At 46.5% G+C, this 20,287-nt stretch overlaps 1 protein-coding gene across 1 annotated transcript in view; it reads right to left on the reverse strand.

Moving 5' to 3' along the window:
- Positions 1 to 20,287, reverse strand: part of NELL1 (neural EGFL like 1) — a 486,584-nt gene that overhangs the window by 112,943 nt on the left and 353,354 nt on the right. Inside the window, exon 16 of the mRNA XM_068124016.2 lies at positions 2,453 to 2,593. Within this exon, the coding sequence (XP_067980117.2) occupies positions 2,453 to 2,593 (141 nt within the window). The remainder of the gene's footprint in view (positions 1 to 2,452; positions 2,594 to 20,287) is intronic.

The following is a 20,287-nucleotide window of genomic DNA, read 5'->3' on the forward strand; positions in this document are numbered from 1 at the left end:
TCCTTCCTTTCATTCTTCCAAAGCAAAATTGACAACATCTACAACAGCTTAACCACCACCGCACCCGCTCCCCCTCAAACCACCTGCCCCCCCTTATCCTGCCAACCCCTGTCTCAATTCTCCCCAGTCTCCCCTACTGACCTCTCTGAACTCCTCATAGGAATGAAAACTGCCACCTGCACTCTTGACCCCATCCCCTCCAGCTTTGTCAAGGCCTCCCTTCCTGCTCTCTCTCCACTTATCACTGCAACAATAAACTCCTCCCTGTCTACAGGCATCGTCCCACCATCCCTCAAAATTGCTGCTGTTACCCCCATTCTGAAAAAACCTGGACTCAACCCTGACACCCTAAATAACTTCAGACCCATCTCCAACCTACCCTTTCTGTCAAAAGTTTTGGAACGTGCTGTAGCCACTCAACTCAAACATCACCTCTCTGCCAATGACCTGTATGAAACATTCCAATCCGGATTCCGCTCCAACCACAGTACTGAAACTGCTCTCCTCAAAATCACCAACGACCTTCTCCTCTCCTCTGACGCTGGCAACCTCAACATTCTCATCCTCTTCAACCTCAGCGCCGCCTTTGACACCATCAATCACACCATCCTCCTCACCCGACTTGAAACCACCTTTAACATTACCGGCACTGCCCTCTCTTGGATCAAATCATACCTCTCTGACAGACGCCAGTTCATCTCCATCAATAACTGCAAATCCCCCACTGCTCCCCTCCCCCAAGGTGTCCCCCAAGGTTCAGTTCTTGGCCCCCTCCTCTTCATCCTGTACCTGTCCCCCCCTTGGTCACTTAATCCGCCGTCATGGTCTCCAATTCCACTGCTTCGCCGATGACATCCAGCTTTTCATCTCCACCAAGTCCATCTCCACCGCCACCCACTCTATCCTGAGAAACTGCAACACTGAAATAAAATCCTGGCTTCAAATCAACTTCCTCAAACTTAACTATGATAAATCTGAAATAATCATCATTGGCTCAAAAACGCTCACCAAATCCACCCATAACTTTGCCCTCAACATCGACGATTTCCCAGTATCCACCTCCCCTCACATCCGGAATCTTGGCATCATCTTTGACCAAACCCTCTCCTTCGACAAATACACTAAACAGATCACAAAGACAGCCTTCTTTCACCTGAAAAACATCGCCCGTCTCCATCCATCCCTCTCCTCCACGGCTGCAGAAACCCTCATCCACGCCTTCATCACCTCCCGTCTGGACTACTGCAACAGCCTCCTCTATGGTTCACTCTCAATAATCATCAATAAACTCCAATACATTCAGAACTCCGCTGCCTGTCTACTCACCCATTCCCGGACCCGTGACCACATCACCCCCGTCCTTTACAAGCTTCACTGGCTCCCCATCCCCCAGAGAATCCAGTACAAAATCCTCCTCTTGACCTACAAAGCCCTCCATAACCTGGCCCCATCCTACCTGGCTGACCTCCTCTCCAGACACACTCGCACCCGCAACCTCCGCTCTGCTGGTACCAACCTCCTGACCCCCCCCCCATCCGGACCAAATTCAGATCCTGGGGGGACAGGGCCTTCTCCATCGCTGCTCCCACCCTCTGGAACTCACTACCTCACACCATCAGAGACTCCTCCTCACTCACCACATTCAAAACATCACTCAAGACCCACCTGTTCAACACTGCATTTAACACTTAACCCACATCATTTAACCCCTGACTATCTCTTCTCCTTCTCCTTGTTTTTGCTTTGATTATTTACCTATTGATTTTTGTCTTTTTGCACTTGTTTTTTGTACTCTGTCAAAGCGTCTTTGGGCTTCTTGAAAAGCGCTATGTAAAATAAATGTATTATTATTATTATTATCATTATTATTATTATTATTATTATCATTATTATTATTATTATGTGTTGAGGAAGGATGAAAGTGACTGGTTGAGAAGAGTGATGGAAATGAATGTAGAAGGAAGTAGAGGACAGGGAAGACCGAGACAGACTTGGCTAAAGGTGGTGGAAGAAGAAATGCGGGCAAGGGGGTTAACAAGGAGAGATGCAGAAAATAGGGCAAAATGGAGAAGATTGTCATGGGGACCGCAAGGCTAACCCCCGCTCGAGCAGGGAAAATGGCCTTAAAATGCATGTTGTTGTGTGTTGTTGATACAGACAAATAGACAAATAGGCATGGGTGAAAACACAACTTCCGTCCAGCTTCGGTGGGAGAGGTAATGAAGAGTCACCAACTTTTTTCGGAGGTGAATGCATAAAAGGAAGTCAGAGCTTTTGAGAGGTTTTGGCCTCATAAGTTGAAACCATTTTTGAAGTGAATGGGTCAAACGGGTCACACGTGTTCGCTTAAAGTTCACAAGGGAGCAGAGCACATGCAAGCGGATATTCTTTGACGTCTCAAGGTGGATCCCGGTGAGGTTAGCAGCTATGGCCGTGATGCTAATGCCATTACCAATGCAGCTCTGGCCGCGGTGTGAAAATGAACCGTTGTCACGGAAGCCGACCCGACACTCGCAGTGGAACCAGCCAGGAAGATTGATGCAGCGCGCATTGGCATGACACTGGATACTTGCCTGGATGCATTCATCAATATCTGGAACAAAATGGCACGCTCATGGTCACCATGCGTTTAACATTTGTGAAAATTCTCTCAGTGTGGCCATTTCTATTTCATTGCAAGTTAGTTTTATAAAAAAAAAACTAGTTGGTCTGCGCCGGGGGAAATTAAGGATGATGGACTTTCTCAACCAAAAGATGAGATAATTATGCTGTGAGGTTTGGGACTTGCGTCCTTCTTCAACGTAGGAAGAGGTTTGCTCTAAAAAAGGACTTTTTTGCTTTAAAGAAGAGCTTTTCCCCGAAACGTCACTTGACCTTCCCACCCATGGTGGTCAGCATCCCTTTCTCAACATTTGGTTGAGAAAATTAATTGTTTTTATTTTATGGTGTAACATTCATTTTGACGAGTCACCTACTGCAGTACTCAATCTCCATTCATTTTGCCAATCACGACTGAGGTGTATTTGATCTGCACCAGGAAACCTTTACGAGAATATGAACATGTACCGCACAAGACAAAGTTCCATATTGTACCACTATCAACAGAAACATCAAATTAATATGTGCACACAACTTTTCATGCAGAGATTACGGAAGAGCAATGCAACAGAAAGTATAGGTGGTTAAGATATAGACAAGAGGAAGACAAAGTAGATATCTGTGATCACAAAGCGATCGCCAAGTGTAAGCCTCCCCTGGCTTACTCTTGGTGATCGCCCTTCCAAAGATTACTCTTCCGATGATGGCCATTTTTTGTCCATATGACCTTGACCTTCAACATTTATGGATAGAGTGTAAATAAAGAAAATGTGTCCCCATCTACAATGTATTCATAAAACTCAACATCGTGAAAATCGGAGGAAAATTATTCAAGTTGTGATCAAAAATGTGTTTTTTTTGTTAATTAGGTCAAAGGTAGGTCAAGGACACTAATCAAATATCAGGTGCACAATTTCAATGCAGGTACGCTATTATGATGCAAGAACATCTTGGAAGGTCAAGTGCTCTTTGGGATTCTGCATTGGAAAAATTGAGCGATGACAAAAAACACGTTATGTGGTCAGACCGCCATTTGACCTTTAACCTTCAACCTGGAGGATCATGATGTCAAGTGCAAATGCAATATATTCTAGGCTATCTAGAGGTGGCAAATTCATTCTGATTGGACAAAGCTTAGTCCAGTTACGGTGAAAAATGTTAAAATGTGGATAATTGGGTCATGACCATAAATTATGTGAAGGTCAAAAATGATGTCAAAGCCCTGTGAACTTTATATTTACATTATTGATGCAAAATTTCATTTCCAAAAGTCCCGTCCGGCTCAGAGATACAGCTCGGAAATTGATACAGCTCAGAATTTCAGAAATTGGGAGGGCAGGAAGAAAGAAAAAAGGAAAAACAAAAAACTAGAACGAGCAATTAATGATTGTTTACCCTCCCACCCCACTGACTTGTTTTGTATAATCCATACATCAACATAACAACAACAGGCATTTTAGGCCATTTTCCCTGCAAGAGCGGGGGTTAGCCTTGAGGTCCCCATGACAATCTTCTCCATTTTGCCATATTTTCTGCATCTCCCCTTGTACGATTTTGTATAATCTATAGTACGTATTTCATAGATGTACTCAAATTCTAATTGTACCGTACATACTTTATAGACATACGCACATTCTAATTGTACCATATAGTCAGGTTCACTATGTCAATAAATCATATTTCGTTCAAAGTCATGGTAGATTAGCAAACCTATACATTTTTGGAAAGGTTATAGCATAAGGAAATTAAAAATCAATGTTTACATTTGGAGAGATACCTGTATGGCGGCCATTTTGGATTTTCAAAATGGCCACTGTAAAATACATATTTTGTTCTATTTCTGCCTCTAATTACCCTAAAAACTTTTTAAAATATACTAAACCTATATTTTCAGGGACAAGGAATCCAATGAAAGTATCAAATTAGTGCTATGGGGAATGGTAAGACACAAATCAAAGGTTTTGAATTGCAAAATACTGTCTTTATATTCGCGATAAGTTGCATAATCAAATACATGTTATCATTTTGTACAGGCAGTTAATAACATCAAAATGTGTCACAATAATTCATATCACCAAACATACACAGGCAGTCAGCAAAATCATACATACACATGCGGTCAGTATAACTTCACATCTACACAGGCAGTCAATGACAAAATATACACAGGCAGTCAATGGCATCAAACATACACGATTACAGAATATGCCATTTAGAGTTCGTCATCACTGTCCCGTGTGTCGTATCCGACAATATAGTCTGCATCGTTTTCACAGTCCGTTCCACACAAGCAAAGGTCGGTCAACACACAAGCAAAGGTCGGTCAAATTGATTGGCAAATCGAATTGGTCGAATGGTCGATCGAATCGAATTCGATGAATCGAATCGAATCGAATCGGATCGAATTGGTCGAATGGTCGAATGGTCGATCGAAGCGATTGGTCGAATGGTCGAATTGGTCGAATGGAATTGGTCGATTGGTCGAATTGGTCGAATCGAATTGGTTGGAATTGGCAAATGTAAACATTGATTTTCAGATTTTCCATGTAATAAACGTTTCCAAAAATGTATAGGTTTGCTAATGCACCATGATTTTGAATGAAAAAACATAGTGAACCTGACTAGTACATACTTTATAGACATACTCAAATACTAATTGTACGTACTTAAATGATACTCAGTGGTACTCAGTTGAAAAAAGATAACGTATAAAAATTGTAGTCTACGTTGGCAAATGATGTGCGGACAAACAGACAAACAAACAGACAAATTAACCCAAATGCAATAATAATAATAATAATAATTCATTTATTTTGTATAGCGCTTTTCCAGAAGCCCAAAGGCGCTTTGACAGAGTGGAAAACATAATGCATAACAATACATGAAAACAACAATTGCAAAAAGACAAGAATCAAGAAAACAAACAGCAGCGATATACGGCATATATATAAGACAAGAATCAAAAAGACAAGACAAGAATCAATAGGGAAATATTTAAAGCAAAAGGAGGGAGAAGGAGAAGAGATAGTCAGGGGTTAAATGCTGTGGGTTGAATGTTGAATGCAGCGTTGAACAGGTGGGTCTTTAGTGATGTTTTGAATGTGGTGAGTGAGGAGGAGTCTCTGATGGTGTGAGGTAGTGAGTTCCAGAGGGTGGGAGCAGCGATGGAGAAGGCCCTGTCCCCCCAGGATCTGAATTTGGTCCGGATGGAGGGGGTCAGGAGGTTGGTACCAGCAGAGCGGAGGTTGCGGGTGGGAGTGTGTCTGGAGAGGAGGTCAGCCAGGTAGGATGGGGCCAGGTTATGGAGGGCTTTGTATGTCAAGAGGAGGATTTTGTACTGGATTCTCTGGGGGATGGGGAGCCAGTGAAGCTTGTAAAGGACGGGGGTGATGTGGTCACGGGTCCGGGAATGAGTGAGTAGACGGGCAGCGGAGTTCTGAATGTATTGGAGTTTATTGGTGATTTTTGAGGGTGAACCATAGAGGAGGCTATTGCAGTAGTCCAGACGGGAGGTGATGAAGGCGTGGATGAGGGTTTCTGCAGCCGTGGAGGAGAGGGATGAGCGGAGACGGGCAATGTTTTTCAGGTGAAAGAAGGCTGACTTTGTGATCTGTTTAGTGTATTTGTCGAAGGAAAGGGTTTGGTCAAAGATGACGCCAAGATTCCGGATGTGAGGGGAGGTGGATACTGGGATCCCGTCGATGTTGAGGGCAAAGTTATGGGTGGATTTTGTGAGCGTTTTTGGGCCAATGATGATTATTTCAGATTTATCACAGTTAAGCTTGAGGAAGTTGATTTGAAGCCAGGATTTTATTTCAGTGATGCAGTTTGTCAGGATAGAGTGGGTGTCGGTGGAGACGGACTTGGTGGAGATGAAAAGCTGGATGTCATCAGCGAAGCAGTGGAATTGGAGACCATGACGGCGGATTAAGTGACCGAGCGGGGACAGGTAAAGGATGAAGAGGAGGGGGCCAAGAACTGAACCTTGGGGGACACCTTGGGGGAGGGGAGCAGTGGGGGATTTGCAGTTATTGATGGAGATGAACTGGCATCTGTCAGAGAGGTATGATTTAATCCAAGAGAGGGCAGTGCCGGTGACGTTAAAGGTGGATTCAAGTCGGGTGAGGAGGATAGTGTGATCGATGGTGTCAAAGGCAGCGCTGAGGTCGAGGAGGACGAGAATGTTGAGGTTGTAGTCTGGCGAGAGTAACAATTTTCTAAATGGTGGTTTAGTACTCCTGGGGGGTCTAAGAAACAGTGGTACCATTAAAATTGGGGGCACTAATTGTAAAAACAAACCTGACAACACCAATAAGCCTTGGTCTATCCTATGGGGGGAGGCTTAATGACCAAGTGGAATGCAGGAATGGGGGATAGGCAGTGAATTTGGACTCAGGATATGGATGGGCAGTGGGTGATTGGAAGTGGTTGGATTTAGGAAGGTTAACAAAATGTTAACAAAGAAGATTGACTCGCTAGGCGAATGTAAGCATGTGGAGCTGAGGAAGGCCGGAAGGGCAGTGGGTGCAAGAGAACAATTAAATGGACGTAATTGCACAGGGCTATGGGGTCGCCCCCCCGGAATCTGCCTTCCAACCCATTTCTTCCACTGGTCTCTGTCGCCCGCCATCCTTCTGGTCGTCAACAGAGGCATCCCAACTTCCTCACCAATGTTGTCCCTTGGGCTCCTGTAGGCCTCTTGTAGAAATGTGTTTGGTTGGCTTCTGACCACATGTCCAAACCATTTGCAAGACAAGTTCACAGCACAATGTGGCAGAAGATGCAGACAACTTATCTGATGTGATCAAGACGTCAGGTTCTTCTGTACGTGATGTTTAACATGAGCAGCACACAGAGACAAGACAAAGCCGTCTCCACAGATATTAGTCAGAAAATCATTGAAGTTGCTTCTCCTTTGGATTTCCGATGCTGACAATAGACATCTTGCAATTGAAGACTCATTAAAGTGGATCAAAGCAACCAAGAAAAGTGCACCGTGGACACTTCCTGTGATTGTGGTGGCTTTCTTGACTCATTAGTGAGATGTGCTTACCCAGTCGGACTTGACTTTGAGGTGGAGTTTTACGTGAATCAGGGTATCATAGGATATATGGAGAGGCTGGGGAATGAAATTCCAGACACGTCTGCTGACATTAACTTGCATCTCTGTATCTGGATCTGATCCTTTCCACCAATTGGTCCACAGTTAATATGTCGACATTTTCGTTTATACCAGTGTAACTCCTTAAATTGATATCAGCTTTGCTAAAGTAAACCGAGTACTGACTTTCTCTCTCTTTCTCTCTCTCTTTCTCTTTCTCTTTCTCTTTCTCTTTCTCTTTCTCTCTCTCTCTCTCATCAAATGTTTTTGAATGAATTTTAGTCAAACCCAATATGAATCAAATCCTGTAATCAGACAGAATACAGGCACACACTAAGTGTAGACATCTTCACACAAATTACTGAACAAGAAATCAATCCATAGACTGGCTCCCTGGTCATCAACAGCAGCTTAACTGGGAACCCGGAAGAAAAACATCAAATTGAAACACTCAACTGTAATTCTTATGTTTTACGTATTTTGATATCTATCTTACTGGTTAAAATTTATCTATCTTGTGAACTGTGTAATGGGTACCTGCACAGGTACGATGTGTGATAGGAACCTCCTGTTGGTCATAAACCTTGCAGCAAGTGCTGGTGTGGCACAGGGGTTCATGTTCACCATCCCAGTTAACAGGTGCTATCGTATGTATGTATGTATACGTATATATACACACACACACACTAGTGTGTATATATATATATATATATATATATATATATATATATATATATATATATATATATATATATATATATGTATATATATATATATATATATATATATATATATATATATATATATGTATATATATATATATATATGTATATATATATATATATATATATATATATATATATATATATATATATATATATATATATATTGTTACGGACCGCGGTTTAGATGTTATATTTGCCGAGCGGAGGCTCCGCGAACCGAACAGTTGCTCCCCTTTTCTTCCCTTACACTCACCCGATTCACCCAGACGTTGGCCAAATCGCGCTATGCTAAATCAATGATGGAAAGGACACGACGACTGGGATAGATGAAACGACGCAAGGGGTACAGTTCTCAAGACCTCCGGAGGAGGGTATAATTACAGTGGTGGAGAAAAGGGGGTAGATTACAAGGCAGAGTGAGGTAAAGACACAGAAGAGATGGGCACTTAAATACAATCTTATCTATTCCCGGACAGACTACGGACAAACGGACAAGGTAGACTCACACGGGGATTGATGGCGGGGATGGGCAGGTCGGTCGATGGCACAAGGTGCACCTTGGCTCGGGGACAGGATAAAGCACGGTTCAAAAGATGCAGGGAGGTCTCACAGCGCTCGGAGGTGGTCTTGCTTGCTCCAAGCTCAGCGCGCATCTGACGTCACCTCCCTCTCACTGCGCATGCTCAGCGGGGAGTGACACGCCCTCGGCTGGTTGGTTCCGCCCCACTGGGGCCGGTCCGCCGCTTCCATTGGGTGCGGGGGTTACCGGGCTCCGCCCTTGACGAGGAGCCGACAGGGAGCCCCTGTTTGGTAACCCCGTCGAGCACATGTCCGATGGCGGCTCGTTGGGAAGGCCTGGTGCCCTCCCACCACTCCTACCAAGCTGGAGTGAGGACGCGCACTCCCTGCGCTCGTTGTTGTTGTTGTTGAACTGTGAGGAAGAGCTGCGGGGAGGTATTGGGAGGTCCTAAACTTCCTAACGGTGCCATACAATCACATTCTGGTGCAACGAAGGGTCAGAATTAATGGAAACGAATCCTTAACTGACATAGACTAAGAATAACTAGCAAGATGTCCTATAGTTGTCTTACATGAGATGCGGTGAACCTGGGTGCGACATTTAATGGGGGATATAGGGGGAGGTCGGGTCTACAGAGTGTTGTTTACAGAAAATGGGACTAGGGAATGGGGGATTGGGGAGAGTTGGGAAGTATTGAGGAAATAGGGGAATATTTACAAGCGGATATGGATGGATGCAAATCCCACATCCGCAACAATATATATATCTATATATCTATATATATATATTTATATATATATATATATATATATATATATATATATATATATATATATATATATATATATATATATATATATATATATATATATATTGTTGCGGATATGGGATTTGGCCTCCATATCCGCTTGTAAATATTCCCCTATTTCCCCAATACTCCCCAACTATCCCCAATCCCCCATTCCCTAGTCCCATTGTCTGTAAACAACACTCTGTAGAACCGACCTTCCCCTTCTTCCCCCATTAAATGTCGTGCCCAGGTCCACCGCATCCCACGTAGACAACTATAGGACCTCTTGCTAGTTATTCTTAGTCTATGTCAGTTAAGGACTCGTTTCCATTAATTCTGACTCTTCGTTGCACCAGAATGTGATTGTATGGCACCAGTAGTGAGTTTAGGACCTCCCAATACCTCCCCCCAACCTCATCTCCGCATCCTCCCATCATCTCATGGAACAACAACAACTACAACCACAGCGGGGGCGGCGCGGCCGCGGTGCGGGGAGTGTGCGTCCTCACACCGGCTTGGTGAGCCGCCATTGCCATGTGCGCCCACGGGGTTACCACGAAGGGGCTGGCTGTCAGCTCCTCGTCAAGGGCGGAGCCCGGTAACCCCCGCACCCAATAAGAAGCAACGGGCCGATTCCATCTGGGGCGGAGCTAACGAGCCGAGGGCGTGTCACTCCCCGCCGGGGATACGCAGCCACTTACCGGACGTGAGGTCAGATGCGCCCAGATGCGCCTCAGCCACGAAGAAGAACCAGTCGCGACCTCCGAGCGCTGTGACACCTCCCTGCATCTACTGGACCGTACTGTATCCTGTCCCTGAGCCAAGAGTGCACCTTGAGCCATCGACTACCTGCCTTCCTTGCCATCAATCCCCGTGTGAGTCAGTCTTGTCCCGTTTATCTGTCATCTGTCGGGGCTACTATAAGACCGTAATTAAGTGCCTATCTTTCTATGCTGTCTCTCTCATCCCTGTAATCTAAACGTTCCGAACTAATATAACCTCCTCCGGAGGCCTTGAGAACTGTACCCCTGGTGTCGTGTCATTTAACCTAGCCGTTGTGTCCTTTCCTTCATTGATCTAGCGTAGCGCGACTCGGCCAACGTTCGAGTATAATCGGGTAACTTGTGCGAACACGGCGGCCATTCCGCTCGGCCCATCATAACATCTAAGTCGTGTCCGTAACAATTGGTGTCAGGAGTGTCGGATTCGGACCTGGGACTAAATTCATTTAGCCCAAATTTTGGAACACCAATTGTACCATTAGGGTAACAATTGGTGTCGAGGAGTGAGATTCGATCCGGAGCGCGTTTCACGCGCTCGGAATTATAACGGCGAAATTTGATTTTGTTTTACGAAAAAAAAAAAACCCGAATTTTGAAAGTCGCGCTATGGCGGATCAAGACAGCTGGGTTCCGGTAGAGGAGAGTGAGGCAGAGTCGATCCAGGACCAAATTGAGGGACATGAGGGACAGGAGGAGAGCGAAGCAGTGAGGGTAGCAGACGCACAAAATAGCGTCGTTGCGCCCGACGTTAGGGGCGCGCAAAATGGCGCCTCGCAAGAGTGCGCGGTAGCCGAGCCCGCTGTATCAACGGGCTTTAACATGCAGCCGATTGACATGCAGGCCCTCATTGCGCAGCTACAGGCAGCTGTACAGATGAGTATGGGGAGCCAAATTGAGCGATTGGGTGAGCGGTTGGGAAACCAAATTGTGGGAATGAGGGCTGATAGTGAGCGATTAGAGGGCCAAATGGGGGCAATGAGGGACGAAGCGAGGAGTACCGGTGAGGGGTTAGACAAGAAATTTGGGAAGTTAGACAATAATTTTGAGGAGTTAGACAAGAAATTTGGGAAGTTAGACAATAATTTTGAGGAGTTAGACAAGAAATTTGGGAAGTTAGACAATAATTTTGAGGAGTTAGACAAGAAATTTGGGAAGTTAGACAATAATTTTGAGGGGTTAGACAACGGGATAAAAGAGGTGAGAAATGGGTTAATGGGGGTAGAAAACAGAATGGCCGCTCAAGAGAATCAAATGGAAGGGATGCAAAACGGGTTAGAGGGGTTAGAAAACAGGATGGAAGGCAAATTGAGGGACATGAGGGACCAAGCGGAAAGGGAAGTTAAACAAATGGGGCAGCAGATAGAGGGGGTCAGAATGGGGGTAGAGACCAAACTGGATGCTCACAGGGAGGAAATGGAGCAGATGAGGGTGGCATCTGGGCAGGAGATGCAAGTGATGGGAGAGGAGATCAGAAGAGGTGTGAGTGAGGAGGTCGGAGGAGTGCGCGAGGAGGTGAGGCACTGTAAGGAGCGCATGGAGAAGGAGGTGAGAAAGGGGACTGTAAAATTGCAAGGGGGCATAGAGGACCTGACGCAGGAGGTGGAGCAGCTAACAGAGGGACAAAAAGAACTAACGGACCAGGTAAAGAAGAACACAGCGGTAATAGGAGGGTTAAAAGCGACACAAAATGACCTAAAAAATGACTTGGTAGCGACGAAGAGGGAATGTCAGATGGTACGTGAGGGACTGACAACGAGGTTGGACGAGGTGATAGAGGTAATGGAGACGAAGGACCGGCAGGTGAGGACGCACATGGAAACGGTCAAGGTAGCCTTGGAGGATGAGCTTGAGGAGACGTACCGGGGAATAAAAGAGGTGAAGCAGAAATTAGAAGAAGTGGAAGAAGGGGTGAGCGAAATTAAGAAGCGACGGAGAGGGGATAAGAAAGAGATAAAAGAGGAGATGAAAGAATTGGTCCAAAGTCTGTGTTTGGATCGTGATGATGTGCTCATTAACCGGATGAGGGATTCGCAGGTGATGGAGGAGAAGCGAAGAGGAAGAGGACCCGGTGTAAGTGGTGACCAATATGGTCGTGCGTATGATGCGCCAGGTGATTTAAGAAGCTTGGGGGTCGAGATGGACCCGGGTGTTCGTGAGAGGCCGTTGGTGAAGTGTGCGACAGGTCTGGTGTGCGAAAAAGGAGGTGTGCGAGAAAGTCCGACTCTGGGGTGTGTGAGGAAAAAGTGTGTGCCAAGGAGTGAGGGTGCTGGCGAGAGTGAGTCGGTCATAGCGCGTGTGCGAGGGAGCACATGGAAGTGCGGTGTGGTAAGTGTTACAGAGGGTGTAACGGGAGAGTGTGCGCGAGAAAGGTGTGTGACGGACAGGTGCATGAGGAAAGAGTGCGCTGTCAAGAGTAAGGGTGAGTGCGTTGTCAAGAGTGGTGGTGAGAGTAGTGAGAGTGACAAGGAGTGTGAGTTGGTTGTGACAGGTGAGCGAGGATGGACACCTGGAATGGAAGGATGCACACCTGGAATGGTAGAGCGTGAGTGGGAATGCACGCTGGAATTGGTAGTGAGGCACGTGGTTGGGTGTGCGAATGAGAGCACACCTGTGATTGTCACAGAGGAGGTGACCGAGGAGGGGGTGCGAAGAGGTGTGTTGGTGAGGTGTGCGACCAACGAATGTGTGCCAAAGTGTTCGGTGGTCAGGTGTGTGACCAAGGCTGGGAGTGGAATGGGTGTACCTGGGTGTGTAAGGAAAGGTACGAGGAGCATGGAAACGGCTGGATGTGTGAGCAAGGAACGGGCTGCGGGGTGTAAGCATGCAGGTGAAGCATCGACGATAACCGGTTTAGCGGTTAGGTCGACTTTTAGCCGAATCGGGCCCTCGGTGCGTGCCGGGCCTCGCGTGGGACGGCCGCGTCCAGGCTCCACTAGGTGGAGCGGGCAGCTGGATAGGAAGGGTCGTCATGGCGACCACTTTTTGTTGAGGCATTCCGGCAGGTCGAGATCGAGCCATGGGATGGCTCCATGCCGAGATGGTGCGTGGGGTCTCGGACCGGGTAAGCCCCCGTCCCTGCCCCGAATGCGGGACGTATCCAGCCGCTGGCACCAAACAACCCGCATTCATTGCTCGGCTTTACGAAGCCGGGCTTTGGACAGGAATTGGCGCACCAAGAGGCATTAGTGAGTAGACTGTGTGATGAGGTTAGTGTTTTGGCCCCAAAATTAGAGAAAAACAAAATTTGATGATTGGCAAGGGATTGGCAGTAGTGATTGGCAGATGATGGGTAGTGATTGGTAAATTTTTGATTTATTGAAATTTGATGTGCAAAATTGGTAGTGAGCGATGGGCCCGGTGGGTAAGGGTGGCGTCCCTGCCACCCTTCCCATGGTGGGGCAAAGGAGCTATAGTTTATGGGGTGTATGGCAGTGAAAACTAGCCCGGGTGGGTTAGGTTATATTGTAGGGATCTAGCGAAGATGACATTAGGTGACGTTAAGTTTAGTTAGTGACTGATACCTGTAGTGGGGACGCAGGTAGATTAGTATGGATGATAATGACGTGGGAGCGCAATAGTTTAAAGGGACGACTGGGAAGCGCAAGTTTCAGACGGGAGTAGTTAGCTGAGATGATGCTGTGTGAGAGCTGGACAGGTGTGTGGAGCAGTGTATGAGTAGTGAGTGTTGTGGATCAGCGCGAATGCGCTTGGGGAGAGAAGGGTGCGGGTGGCACCAGGTGTGAGAGCACAGGTGTGCAAGTGCAGGTGTGTGGAGAGAGTTGGAGTAAGTGGTACGGAGTGGTGTGCATGGTGCGAAGGTGTGGATGGGGGAAGAGTGGACCCCTTTCACGAGTACCCGGGGCGGGTAGTGTAAGTGTTAGGTAGAGGGTATAGGTAAATTGTGGGTGGATATTGGCATTTGTGGTGCGGTTGCAGAATGGTGTTGTGGATGGGTGCATTAGTGTTGTGGAAATGGCTGGGCGTGTAGCCTGTTAGTGTGTGTAGTTGGTTGGGCACTCCACCACTGTGAGGATGTCGGCCAGGTGAGGCCGCAGGTGGGCTCTGGGAGCCGGTAGAGTTGTGGATGGGGCCCGAGGATCCGGAGGACGGACCCGGGTAGCCCAGTGCCAGAGAGGGCACCGAGTGGGGAGAGCGCCAGAGGGCCTTCCCCAGGTAGTTAGGTTAGGGTAAGGAGCAGGTAAGCTCGGAGGCAACTGCAGTGGTGGGGGTGTGCAGGTGGGTAGACCCGCTGGGAGAGGTACACGTCGCAGCCCAGAAATTGTGCGAGGGCACCGAGAGATGAATCGGGGGAGTGAGACCCCAAATTGAAAAGCACCACAGTTTGGTCAATAGGAATTGGTTTTTAGAACCCATAGTGTAAGAGGGCCAATGGTTTGGCAGGAGAAAGACCCCGGGTAATGTAAAGTTGTTAAAGTCATTTAGGAAATAGTTAGGATTGATGAACCTGTCGCACCATACGCAGCCACTTACCTGTGGTGATGATGATGACTCCACACCTGTGTTTTCTTTGTTTTGTGTTGCAGGAAGTAAGGATTGCTGTGTGGATTTGTGAGACGCATCACGACGTGGATGAGACATTGGGGTGATTCCATCTCTCCCTCCTTAGGAGGGACTGATGATGAATTGGTGATGACAAATTATGATGTTGAGTTGGAGATGGCAAATTGTGATGAGAGTTGGAAATGGCAAATTTGATTGGTTAGGAGGGAGAGAAGACGAATTTGGTTTATGGGAGGAACGGGGAAGACAGTAGGGACGTTTGTTGATTGGTAAAGTAGATGTTTATGGGTAGTGTTGTGTTTTGTGGATACAGTAAGGGGTAAGGGAGGGGCAATGTAGGTTACCTGGTGGGGGGGGGGGGGGGGGCGTACGGTAGGAACGTACCTGTCTCACCTGGTTCCCATGTGCCCCCAGTGTGCATCATCTTGTATTGCGTGCACTTTTGCGCCCTTACCACCTTACTCACTTGTCTTCTTCTTTTGTCTCCCACCTCCGAGGATCTGGCTTTGGGGCAGAGGGAGAGGAGAGAGAGGTGCTGGCTCCGCAGTTGTGGGCCTGCACTTTCGCTGCTTGCTGCCTGGATCGATACACCATATGGACTGCAATTTTGGTGGCCACCCACAATGGACCGCAGTTCTTTTGCGGCCAAGCACCACCCATTGATGGACCTCTGGGTCAACGTGGCACCTATGCCAAACAGGTGAACCACTAATAGTTGGCCCCCTTGACGGCCACAATAAAGAAATGGACGCGGTTGGCGCCTTTCTTTAGTTCTAGGGAAGCAAGAAGGCCAAGTGCACCACAGGAAGAGCAAGAGACACCTGCAGGGTTAGGGGTTGTTGTTTTTATTTTAATGAACAATGGTGCTGACTGTACATGATGGGGTGGTGCTTTTGGTGTTTGGAAGGGGTGCTCTGCACATTATTAAAGGCCGTAAGGCCACAGAGCACTCGTGGGTTGGTGTATCGATGCTGGCATGCGTGCTCTCTCTATGCATAACATCTGCATGTGTTCCTCCAAAAACAGGTCCTGGATCGTAGTGTAAATATCAGCGTAGTCTTATGTAAATAATGCTCCCTACCGGCTGTATGTTTAGTTTGCGAATTCTTTCCGCGATTCGGTTATCCTGTGGGTGTGTTTCTGTGAGGAGAAGGGTGCAACGTCGCAGGGGGACATATTTACTCATTTGTGAATATCTGTAAAACTGTCGCACTCAGGGTAGAGTTAATAGTAGAGGGAACTACATCTGAGTGCCACACTAAAATAGGTAAAAATTTATCGGGTCGGGCCGCCCCGAGGGTAGAGAAGGGTGCAATGTTGCGGATATGGGATTTGGCCTCCATATCCGCTTGTAAATATTCCCCTATTTCCCCAATACTCCCCAACTATCCCCAATCCCCCATTCCCTAGTCCCATTGTCTGTAAACAACACTCTGTAGAACCGACCTTCCCCTTCTTCCCCCATTAAATGTCGTGCCCAGGTCCACCGCATCCCACGTAGACAACTATAGGACCTCTTGCTAGTTATTCTTAGTCTATGTCAGTTAAGGACTCGTTTCCATTAATTCTGACTCTTCGTTGCACCAGAATGTGATTGTATGGCACCAGTAGTGAGTTTAGGACCTCCCAATACCTCCCCCCAACCTCATCTCCGCATCCTCCCATCATCTCATGGAACAACAACAACTACAACCACAGCGGGGGCGGCGCGGCCGCGGTGCGGGGAGTGTGCGTCCTCACACCGGCTTGGTTAGCCGCCATTGCCATGTGCGCCCACGGGGTTACCACGAAGGGGCTGGCTGTCAGCTCCTCGTCAAGGGCGGAGCCCGGTAACCCCCGCACCCAATAAGAAGCAACGGGCCGATTCCATCTGGGGCGGAGCTAACGAGCCGAGGGCGTGTCACTCCCCGCCGGGGATACGCAGCCACTTACCGGACGTGAGGTCAGATGCGCCCAGATGCGCCTCAGCCACGAAGAAGAACCAGTCGCGACCTCCGAGCGCTGTGACACCTCCCTGCATCTACTGGACCGTACTGTATCCTATCCCTGAGCCAAGAGTGCACCTTGAGCCATCGACTACCTGCCTTCCTTGCCATCAATCCTCGTGTGAGTCAGTCTTGTCCCGTTTATCTGTCGTCTGTCGGGGCTACTATAAGACCGTAATTAAGTGCCTATCTTTCTATGCTGTCTCTCTCATCCCTGTAATCTAAACGTTCCGAACTAATATAACCTCCTCCGGAGGCCTTGAGAACTGTACCCCTGGTGTCGTGTCATTTAACCTAGCCGTTGTGTCCTTTCCTTCATTGATCTAGCGTAGCGCGACTCGGCCAACGTTCGAGTATAATCGGGTAACTTGTGCGAACACGGCGGCCATTCCGCTCGGCCCATCATAACATCTAAGTCGTGTCCGTAACAATATATATATATATATATATATATATATATATATATATATATATATATATATATATATATATATATATATATTGTTGCGGATATGAGGACTGTATTTTTTTTGATTGTGTGTATTATTATTATCGCTTGATTCTGCGCTTCCTACCTCCGGAGCTGTGTAAAGGTCAAAGGGCGTCCCATAATTAGTCCATAAAGCATCCACACCACAGCCAATCATAGAATACCCCTGTTCAATAGTTATATCTTATTATGTGTTTTAGGGTAAGGCTGTGTCTCCCATTAATTGAAATACTCCATTACACCAGTGAAAGAAATAGATTCCCTTCATTCCCACTCCCAAAACTTCCATTCCCCCTTTTCGTCAATTGCCATTCGCATTGCCAACCAACAATTGCCGCCATTGACCACGAGGCAGGGTTGGGGAAGAAAGGCGGGTCCCCACCTCGTCATAGAGGGGAGGAGTGAGTCAGCCCCACTCAATCAACCACGAACAAGGGGTTGGACTTGGAGAGGGTGTGGAGAGAAACATCGAGGAGGTTCGCGAAGGTTGAGGGGCGGGGCCTATATAACCCGCAGGCAGGGCGTTTCCCAGAGAGATGAGCTTTTACAGAGAGACGAGAGGAAGCCCAAGCGGTTGAGTCCAAGAGATGAGCTTTTACAGGGAGACGAGAGGGAGTCCAAGCCGTTGAGACGAGAGATGAGCTTTTACAGAGAGACGAGAGGGAGTCCAAGCGGTTGAGTCCAAGAGAGGCGCTTTGAGTTGAGTCCGAGAGAAGTCCAGAGTTGAACTGCAGCTCGAGCCACCGAAACTGCATTTACTGCAGCTCGAGCCACCGAAACTGCATTTACTGCAGCTCGAGCCACCGAAACTGCATTTACTGCAGCTCGAGCCACCGAAACTGCATTTGCTGCAGCTGGAGCCACCGAAACTGCAGCCACAGCAGCGTGAGGCCTGGACGGCAGTTTGGAGCAGGGCCGCGAAGGAGCGGCGGCTGCCCAACGAGTCGATCGGTTGCAGGACCAGTTGGACCTCCCTATCCCGCCAGCCACCCATCTCCCGCCAGTCCTATCATCATTCCCCGCGTGAGTCTGTCCTTGTTTGTTCTGTCCCTGGGTTAATTAAGACTGTAGGTAAGCTAGCGTTGCACTGTGTATCTAATATCTTCTGTAAATAAACGTGATTGCTTTCTTCCTGCTTATATGTGTAAATAATAAATCCAATTACTCTTCTGTACGTCTTCTTCCTCTTTGTATTCGGTCGCTTTAGAGTTTTCCATATTGAGCAACCGCGGTGCGATACGGCCAAAGTTTGGGTGGAATCGGGTTCTAGTCGGGGAATAACGGTTCGGTCGCGGTAATACCACCGCTCGGTAAAATAACATCCTTTAACCGCGTCCGTAACAATATATATATATATATATATGTATATATACAGTCGTCCCTCGCTATATCGCGGTTCACTTTTCGCGGCTTCGGTACATCGCGGGTTTTTCTCGCTCGTATATGTAAAATTATATCGCGGATTTTTCGCTATATCGCGGGATTTTGCGGTATAAATGTATTTTTATATACTATTATTATTTTAAATATTTTTGTGGTAAAATAAGCATTTTCTAGCCTAAAAAATAAAAAAACGTAAAAAAATAAGAAAAATACAGTAATTAAAACATATTACAAGAAATAAAATACTGTACATAGTGTACAGTAGAAGAGTAGACAAAGAGACAAAGAGTCGTGCATATGGAAAACGCAGATGCGGCAGCTCCCACTTGCGCTAGTTACCCACGTAATGGGTAACTGTAATGCTCTTTCTGGCTGTGCAGTACATTCATCATCGTCATCACCTTCATCGTCGTCAGTACTGCACAGCTAATTCATCATCATCTTCATCACGCAAGTTGTAGTATTGAAGAGCCGGGGCTCTTGCTTGATACGGACGAAATGACGGGCAAGACACAAACTCGTCCGAGAAGATATTTATTCTCAAAACCAACTCGGGAACACTGAAAAGCCTGTTTATCGGGCTGCATTATAAAGCACAACCAGAAACCGAAACCGAAAGCCACGCCTCTCAAGCGTGGCGTGCTTCGGTGGTCACGTGATCAACAGGTGTAGCTGATTATACCCGCACGCGCGGCACGCTTTGGCGGTCACGTGACCAGCCACTCTGGCGCCGGGGATCCCCGCCGGTGACGTCACCGGCTGGAGCAAGGAGATTCTGATGCTGGTCTTGCTTGGGGGACCCATGGGTCACTACAGTATCTTCAATGCTGAGTACCCATTAGAATTTTATATGTTGTTAAAATTACGTATGTTGAAAGAGTGTAAAAAGTGTTTAAGATTATAGGAAGTGTTTATAAGAGTCTGGGAAAGGTTAATAAGAGTGTGAGAAAGGTTAATAAGAGTGTGGGAAAGGTTAATAAGAGTGTGGGGAGGGTCATAAAGCTTTAAAATATATATAAATAATAAAATAAAAATATGGTCGCTACTTCGTGGATTTTCGTCTATCGCGGGGGGTTCTGGAACGTAACCCCCGCGATAAACGAGGGATCACTGTATATATATATATATATATATATATATATATATATATATATATATATATATATATATATATATATATATATATATATATATATACATATATATATATACATACATATATATATATATATATATATATATATATATATATATATATATATATATATATACATACATAAATACATAAAAGCATACATACAAGCATGCCTATATACAATATATATATATATATATATATATATATATATATATATATATATATATATATATATATATATATATATATGTATG

This window comes from Myxine glutinosa, chromosome 8 (assembly GCF_964187855.1).
Source record: "Myxine glutinosa chromosome 8, kmMyxGlut1.1, whole genome shotgun sequence".
Taxonomy (NCBI): Eukaryota; Metazoa; Chordata; class Myxini; order Myxiniformes; family Myxinidae; genus Myxine; species Myxine glutinosa.